The sequence below is a fragment of the Ochotona curzoniae genome, unplaced genomic scaffold (genome assembly GCF_017591425.1).
Source record: "Ochotona curzoniae isolate NIBS_2020 unplaced genomic scaffold, NIBS_Ocur_1.0 contig_2688, whole genome shotgun sequence".
Lineage (NCBI taxonomy): Eukaryota > Metazoa > Chordata > Mammalia > Lagomorpha > Ochotonidae > Ochotona > Ochotona curzoniae.
Window position 1 is genome coordinate 26,670,990 of NW_024465553.1, and position 8,445 is coordinate 26,679,434.

Consider the following 8,445-nt stretch of genomic DNA (forward strand, 5'->3'; position numbering starts at 1 on the left):
GACGTCTGCCCCGGCCGCGGGGTCCACCCGACCCGGTGCACTCGCCGAGGACCCATCGCTGAGCGGCTCTGGAGCATGAGGTGAGGGTCCGGCCACCGAGCCAGCTGCAGAGCGACGCCCACGGCTGCTGTGTCGCCGTCGGGGGCTCGAGGGTGCAGGCGCTCCGGGGGCGGCCGCTCGGAGACGTCGCGGGGAGCAGAGGGTGGTGAGGACGCCGCGTTTCACGCTGGGAACCCGCGATTCTGGTGAACTGACCCAGGGCCGCCCGGCTTGAGCTCTTGAGGTGTGTGTTTCCTGGCAGGATTCCGGGGACAGGGCCTTTTAACGCTCGGCAAAGTCCATGCGTCCTTAGCTGCAGGCGGGACACGTGGCCAGGTGAAGCAGCACTGACAAACGGGCAAAAATGCGCAGGACACAAGCACCCGTCAGTCAGACGAGAGTTTTTAACCTGCTGTTTATTAGCAACGACACTTTGAAGTAGTTCACTAAAAAAATATATATATATATATAATCATGGATTATTCACTCCCCCAAATGAAAGCATTTGCCATCCCAAAGCCAGCAGCCTGCAACTCCGTCCTCGCGTCCCACGTGGGTGACAGTAGCCCAAGTACTTGGGTTACCATGTGTTGCCATCCCTGGCGCTTTGGCAAGGAGCTCCTTGAGATGCCAGCCGACCCCTGCATCACTAGGGAGCCCCCAAATGATACTTACCTCCCAAAGATGGTCCTGTGTGTACGGCGTGTTTCACAACACTTGGCGCAGTAAGCGCCTGTAACAGTCTAGAAAGTATTGACATCTTGTGTATGTAATGGCCTCGTCATTAAGTCCGTTAATTCCAGTCACAGCCTTTTGATTCCAGATGTATTTGGCAGATAATTGAGTGTTGAAGTTCACCGAGGATAGCCTGGCCTGGCGGAAGATGGGTTGAAGATGCAGATTTATTGTCTGCCACTAAAGAAAGTTCTCCTTGGGTTCTTGGCCGTCAGTCAGTAGTCCATCCGTGTGGTTATTGGCTCCATGCACCAAGTCCATGGCTGCTGAACAGTTAACGGAGGAGGCCTTCCAAAAGATGAAAATGCAGACTAGGCATAGATGGCAAACATTTTTGTGGCAAAATAAACTTAAGCTTTCATTTTATTTAAAAAAAAAAAAAAGTCATCCTTTGCTGTAAAGAGAGGACACTGCCCCGTAGCACTGCTTTACTCACCAGCATTTAGCAGAAGGTTTTCAATAGCAGAATGCGAGTGTGTGTGTGTGTGCTTGTAGCTTTATGGTGTTTTTTAAAAACAGTAACTTTTTTAAAGGGTCCTCTCGAGGCTGTTTGGAGTCTTAGGAAGTCTTTGGAGAAGGCACGGCTCTCCTTGTTCAGGATCCGAGGCACTGGCTTTGCTAGCCTGGCCATCGCAGACCGCTCCGCTGCTGAGCAAAGTCCCTGGCATGGTTTTGGATCCAAGAGAAGGACTCCCCAACACGCCTGAAATGGAACCAAAGGAGAGCGACTGTGTGTTGTTTTCTCCACCCGCTGAGGTTCGCGGAATGACCAAACTTGACAGAACAGCCTTTAAAAAGACGGTCACCATCCCGGTGCTTAAGGTGAAGAAGGAAGTAGTCAGTAGGGCCATGCGGTCGCTTAAAAGGACGGCACTGCAGCGCCCGGGGATAAAACGTGTGGTCGAAGACCCCCAGGACCAAGAGAGCAGACTCCTCCTGCTGGACCCCCGCAAGGTGCTTGGCAGGGACCCCTTTGAGGAGGCAGAGCTCAGGGCTTTGCAGCAGCTGCACGTCGATCCTCAGATATCTGAATACACTCTGGAACTGACTTATGAGAACTTCAAGGCGGAAGAAGTTTTGAGAGCTGTGCTCCCTGAAGGTCAGGACGTGACTTCTGGGTTTAGCAGAGTTGGACATATCGCCCACTTGAACCTGCGTGATCATCAGCTGCCATTCAAGCATTTAATTGGTAGGTGTGTGCCTAGGTGATGGTCAGGTGTTAGAATGCAATCAGCAAGTTCTGATTTTAGTTTTTAGAATTATGTTGGAGGTGCTACATTGCAGAAGTAATATGTTTCATCATAATTGAGAAGAGGATCTTGAGAAAAAAAGTAAATATTGAGTTATAGGCACAGTTGGAGGGATACGGGCCTCTGAGTCGGGTGAGGGTGCTGAGGAGAGGGAGGAAAGAGGGTGAGATGTTTCAGTTAATTTTTTTTCTTTTTCTTCCTCCTCTGTCCACAGAGGGGGCAGGAGGCATGGGGGTGGGGGTACCCCGCTCCTTGCTGTCAATCTACTTTCAAGGGGAGATGATCATTTGATGTCACCTTAGAGACCCCGATGTGGGGAAGACTGCTCCGAAGGTGCTGCTTACGTGGCCCTGATGGCAGTGAGGCATCGTTAGCTCTTGTGCCAGGATTCAGAAAATCTCTGTAAGGTCCGTGAGCTGCCCGAGTCTGTCAGTGCAGCGCTCTTCGGAGGAGCCCCTGGGAGGACCACTCCAGATGCAGCGTAGGTTAAACTGGACTTCTCAGCATTGGCAGCTTTAAAGAACAGTGTTCCGTACTCAGAACTTTAATAGGTCTTCAAGATTATGTTTACTAACAGTTTTCATGAATTCTTGGTGTTTTGCAAATTGATTTACTTGGAACACATTTGAAAAGATTCAGCAAAAATAAGGAGGACTGTTTAGTACACTCAATTCAACATGTCTTCCTTAGTGTTGAATATCGTGGCACAGCAGTTTAAAAAGCCCTGCTTGAGATGCCCCGGCCCCCCGGCAGCCCTGGTTCTAGACCGCAGCTTGGCACAGCTTGGGAGGCAGCAGAGCTCGGCTCCATCCGCTTCTCCTGGAGCTCTGTGCTCCTGCCTTCAGCTGACCCCGTCCTCGTCACTGTAGGCATTTGGGAAACGAACCAGAAGATGGGACTTTTCTCTCCATCTGGTTTCCTCCTTCTGCCATTTATTTGGAATGGGGGGAAAAAATGAAATAAATGAAAAGATTTAAAAAACCGTACCCACACATTTTTGTTTGTATATCAGCGATTACCAGGCATCAACTCTAGCAGTGTGTTGAATTTTAGAAACTGGATGCTGTATTACAGTGGATGAAGTTTTTCTCTTAATCCCGAAGGAAGCACAATTCAGTGGTTTCATGTTCGCAGTTTTAGCTTTTACTATGTAACCAAAGTGGAAGTATTTATTGTATAATTGTCTTTTAGGTGAAGTTATGATCGACAAAAATCCAGGAATCACCTCAGCAGTGAATAAAATCAATAATATTGACAATACATACAGAAATTTCCAAATGGAAGTGCTGTCGGGAGAGGAGAACATGATAAGCAAGGTATAGAGTGTTTTAGCATCTCTTAGTGCGGGTGTCGGGGTGAATGCCCAGGAAAGGAAGAGAGGGTGCAGATGAAAAATACTGGTCCAGTGCTCGAGATGGATGCGGACGCGAGCATCTGTCAATACTGATGATGGGATGGTGCACTTTAAATTCTCCCATAGTGATACAGCAGGATGTGACGTCATTCAGCATCTCTTAGCTCCATCTTTATTAAGATAAATTGCGCACTGACAGGTTAGGTTACAGAAAAGCGAGTTATAAAACAGTATCGTCACACAGTCAGACCTGGAAAGACTGAGTTGACAGGAACAGCTCCAGTTCCGGAATCTTAGTAATGCCCAGAAGCATCCGATGTGTCTGAGGCAGAGGTTGTGTCTCTAACTTGGTCATCAAGGTCGAGTAAATAAGCTTGAAGATCCGTTTCTTTGTGGTTTGTACAATTTGGGAAATTTCTGCTCTTTAACTCTTTGTTTATAAAACATGGAGCTTCAGATGATGGGTTATAGCATATCCCATGGCTATAATTTAAATTTTGTTTTCTGTATTCTAACATGTCCTTGATGATAGACCCAAAAAAAATGACAGATAAAGGCTTAGTTTGGCTCAGTATTTAGCTTCTCTGTGTATTTTTCACTTGCCCATGCAAACTTGGTGTTTGGTAAGCAAACACAGAACTGATTTGTTCTAAACAGCAGCTTTAATTTATAGACATGATATTTGCAAAAGGCCCAAGTAATTGTCTAAAAACATAGTAAAAACTCGAAATTGAGCAACACGTCTCTTTTGCTTCCCTTTTGCTAACCACACACTGAACGAGGGAAGCTTGTTTATTAGTGCAAGTCTGTCTGCCACTTAGCTGCACACCGTGAAGATTCTGTGCGCTGGGTCTCAAATGACAGGTTTGTTCCTCTCCAACTGGTGACATAAGGAAGTATAATTAGGCAGCCAGTCGGCCCTTCTGAAAAATTCCACATGTGATTCAGGAAGCACCGAGGCTGAGATGAAGGGTCGCTTGGCTTTGAAGAATCATCTCCTCCTACCAAAAATTAATGCAATGTATTAATTCAGCCGAAGAACAGCAAGAACACCAGAATTCAATTGAAGTGCTTTTGATTGTCCGATGTTTCGCTTTGACAGTGGCTGTGTGTGAGCAAGCTCTTGTGCGTGTGTAAACCTACTCAGCAGCAATGGCTGAAATTTAGGGCCAAGGATAACCAAAACCTTATACATTTCCAGGTTCGAGAAAACAACTACACTTATGAATTTGATTTTTCAAAAGTCTACTGGAATCCTCGGCTCTCTACAGAACACAGCCGTATCGCACACCTTCTCAAACCAGGGGATATCCTGTTTGATGTTTTTGCTGGTGTCGGGCCCTTTGCCATTCCAGCAGCGAAGAAAAATTGCACTGTTTTTGCCAATGATCTCAATCCTGAATCCCACAAATGGCTGTTGCACAATTGCAAATTAAATAAAGTGGACCAAAAGGTGAAAGTCTTCAACATGGATGGGCAAGATTTTCTTCAAGGACCGGTCAGAGAAGAGTTAATGCAGCAGCTGGAACTGTCAAAGGAAAGACAGCACTCCGTGCACGTGGTCATGAACTTGCCGGCAAAGGCCATAGAGTTTCTGAGTGCCTTCAGATCGCTTTTAGATGAGCAGCCGGGCAGCCGCGAGCTCCTTCCCATAGTGCACTGCTACAGCTTTTCCAAAGACGCTAATCCTGTAGAAGATGTGCGGCAACGAGCTGGGGCGGTGCTGGGCGTTTCCCTGGAAGCATCCAGTTCAGTTCACCTGGTTAGAAATGTGGCCCCTAACAAGGAGATGCTGTGTATCACCTTCCAGATCCCGGCTGCTGTACTCTACCGGAAGCGGAGCACAGAGCCAGGTGCGTGGCTTCCGGGAAATTGAACGGGAACTCTTAATACCTCTCAGGTAGCCTCCTTTATGGCCATAGATGAAATCGGGAAATGGGGAGAGTAAACCAGTTCTAGTGAGCGTGGTTCAAGACCCCTGGCCGTTCAACTGTGGCTAGCTTCTTCCAGTTTTACACATTTTACTATGATAGACTTTTTAGTCTGATAAAATGCCATTTGATGAAAATATTAAATCCTCAGAGATGTCAGGTCATACATAGGATGGTAGGATGGTCAGATTCTTCAAAATGCATATATTATTTTTTTTCCAAAATATTTTCAGTGGTTAAATGTCTTAGCTAAACTAAGTTTTCTGGATTTGTTACAGAGAAACACGAAGCTCCACCTATTAAACGGCAAAAGACAGATAAAGCGTTTCCAGAAGAAAAAACATCAATTACCTCAAACACTTAACTGGAAATGTTTTCTCATCTATCCACCAGACTTTTATACACTGAGATATAATTTGTGTGGTTTCACAAAGTATTGTCTGGTAAAGCAGCAAAGGCTGGCTCAAGTCCGTAGGCCCCTGCACCCACATGGGTGTGAACCTTCTCGGGAGTGAACCCACAGATGGACGATCTCCTGTCTCTCCCGTCTCTGAAACTGCCTAATAAATTTTAAAAAATTAAGTTACTGTCAAACTGGTATATTTTATGCTGCTGTCTTATAAGCAGGATTATCAAATAAAAAGCATAATCAGGTCTGCTAAATCTAATATCTAAATTATGCACAACTGTATTTTTGTGAGCTATGCGACATCATTTTTATCAGGTAAGTATATGTAATTATTCTGAGTGTTTGGGGAGATAGTTTTAAAGATGGATAGTTGCATTACTAACTTGAAGCCGCTTTTCTTGGTTATCCTTAATTGAAGAAGGTAGCTATTTTTTTTTTTTTATAATTTTTCTACCACCATTAACCTTCATTGTAAAAGTAATTTAAAAAAACAGAGAGATGACTGTATTTATTGGCTCAGACAGGCCAAATCTGGTCAATTACCTGTTTTTGCATTGCTTGCTGAGAATATTCTTGCCATTTTCCAGTGACTGAGAATCAGTAGCATTTTGTGACGTGTTACTGCCAGAGTGAGGCTTTACCCGAGCAGCACGTACTCCGTGCTTTCCGGGTTGTCTACTGCTGTTTTTATGACAGCGCGGCAGAGGCACGTGGTTCTGGCACAGATGCAATGCGACTCACGTGACACTGCTACTTGGCACATCGCAGCGCAGTTACATGCTGCTAACTTGGCAGTGTTTTGAGTGCCATGTATATAGCCACGCCATACATTTCACTTTCTATATGAATAGTACAAGATTTATTTTTATGGGAAAGGCAGATACACAGAGAGAAGGCTATCTAGAAAGATCTTCTGTCCGCTGGTTCACTTCCCAAGAGGCTGTAGGGCCAGAACAGAGCTGATCCGAAGCCAGGAGCTTCTGGGTCTCTCATACAGGTGCAGGGTCCCAAGGCTTTGGGGCTGTCCTTGACTGCTTTCCCAGGCCACAAGCAGGGAGCTGGATGAGAAAGGGAGCATCCATGACACGAACTGGCATCCATACGGGATCCTGATGTGTGCAAGGACTTCAGCCACGAGGCTACCGCACCAGGCCCCATATGTTGTGATTTAAAGGCATTGGGGTGTGAATTCTTTTGGTACTGAATCAGAGGACAAAGCTTCTGTAATGGATTTGAAAAAAATACAGTGTACTCTGACATTAACAGACAGAACACTCAGCACATCCAAACTCCCAGAGCAGCAAATTCAAAAAATTTCAAGTGAAATATCAGAGCACCATTTTATCGTGTGTGTGTGTGTGTGTGTGTGTGTGTGTGTGTGTGTGTGTGTGTGTGTAAAGGACTGCAACTAAAGGTGGGCTCCAAGAGACTAATTTGTTAGCCCAACAAGGGAAGCCATTTACTGATGATGAGCTAATTGCTTAAGTGCAGCAAATGAAAAAAGGTGTCCACAGCCCGCTTAGTAGACTTGCCCCTTTGCTAGGACTAGTGGCTCAAAGAATTAAGAAATTGGCAGCAACATCAGTAGTTACATTAAACGGTCCCGAGTGGTTCTTTCAATGAATTGACAGATGTTAACACTGCTCAGCTCCTAATCATGATCGCCAAGTTCAAAATGAAGAATGAATATTCTGCATGGAAAACTGAGTTAATTTTGAAGAAACTGAAGTGGAATGTGCTAAGAAACCAAAGGGGGGTCAGGCATGGTGCAGTGGGATGCCCACCACCCACACTGGAGTGACAGGTTTGAGTCCCAGCCACTCTGCTTCTGTTCCAGCTTCCTGTTTCACGTGCTTGGGAAGCTGACCAAGAGTGACTGAGTTTCTGCCACTCACACAGGAGACCTGGACGGAGCCCTTGGCCATGACCTCTGATCTGGCTCAACGCCAGTTGTGCCAGCATTTAGTAAGCGAACCACTGCTACATTCCTGACATTCTGTCCTACAAATAAGAGATAAAAGGCATAGTTGGGCAAATGTTCAAAGTCTGTGAAAATGTTGAGTTCAATCCTATGGTTATCCATTATCCTCTGGGAGAAAATATTTGAAACTACCATGTTACCCAGTACTGCTAGCGATGGACTTTTTTTGCTTTTATTAAGTATCCTTAGTTCCTCGAAAAGTGTCAGAAAGCTGAAGATCCCGATCCACCTTATGTCCATTTGATTTGCTTAGCAAAGGTGAAGTCTGGTTTTCATTTTTTGAACTCAGCCCAGAATGAAATATTTCTTCCCAAGAAAATCCAACTTAAAACACTATTCTGAAACACTCAATGGCTTTGGAAATCGGCACCGGCTGAAGCCTTGATAATATTTCGCAAAGAATTCAATGTAAGGTTCCCAGACGGAACAGCTTCTCAGTGTGACGCATGCTGTGGTAGGTAGTCATTTTAGCATCTGACATTTGGATCACAGTCCCCTACGTCTCATAGCATCACAGACATTACAAAAAATGAGATTTCCATTCTCCCACAAGTTAGCACTGGATTTTTTTTTTTCTGAGTTTAGCATTTTAATGGGACCTGGGAGCAAATATAAATCAAATTTTCCTCTTTAAAAATCTTTAAATGTAATTGAGGCGCTTCTACCGGATCTTCAACTGGATGTAATAAATATACCAGATGTCATGCTAAACGGCAAATACTTAAAATCAAGTGGAAGTTTTACAA

The 8,445-nt window shown here is 45.2% G+C and overlaps 1 protein-coding gene across 2 annotated transcripts; it reads left to right on the forward strand.

Annotated features, from left to right (window-relative positions):
* Positions 1–4: 4 nt before the first annotated feature.
* Positions 5–5,903, forward strand: TRMT5 (tRNA methyltransferase 5). 2 transcript variants are annotated; one of them, XM_040975482.1, is made up of 5 exons: positions 5–80; positions 1,308–1,963; positions 3,216–3,340; positions 4,580–5,231; positions 5,588–5,903. In XM_040975482.1, the coding sequence occupies exons 1-5, from the start codon at positions 76–78 to the stop codon at positions 5,671–5,673; spliced, it is 1,524 nt and encodes a 507-aa protein (XP_040831416.1). In that variant the 5' UTR covers positions 5–75; the 3' UTR covers positions 5,674–5,903. The 2 variants fall into 2 exon arrangements, with proteins under 2 accessions (XP_040831416.1, XP_040831417.1); XM_040975483.1 differs by lacking the exon at positions 5–80 and adding an exon at positions 126–283.
* Positions 5,904–8,445: the final 2,542 nt, after the last annotated feature.

Bases quoted from the DNA above. Each gene is read 5' to 3' on its own strand.
- TRMT5 (XM_040975482.1), top strand. The intron at 3,341-4,579 runs GTATAGAGTGTT...ATACATTTCCAG, and splicing joins AGGAGAACATGATAAGCAAG to GTTCGAGAAAACAACTACAC. The intron at 5,232-5,587 runs GTGCGTGGCTTC...GATTTGTTACAG, and splicing joins GAAGCGGAGCACAGAGCCAG to AGAAACACGAAGCTCCACCT.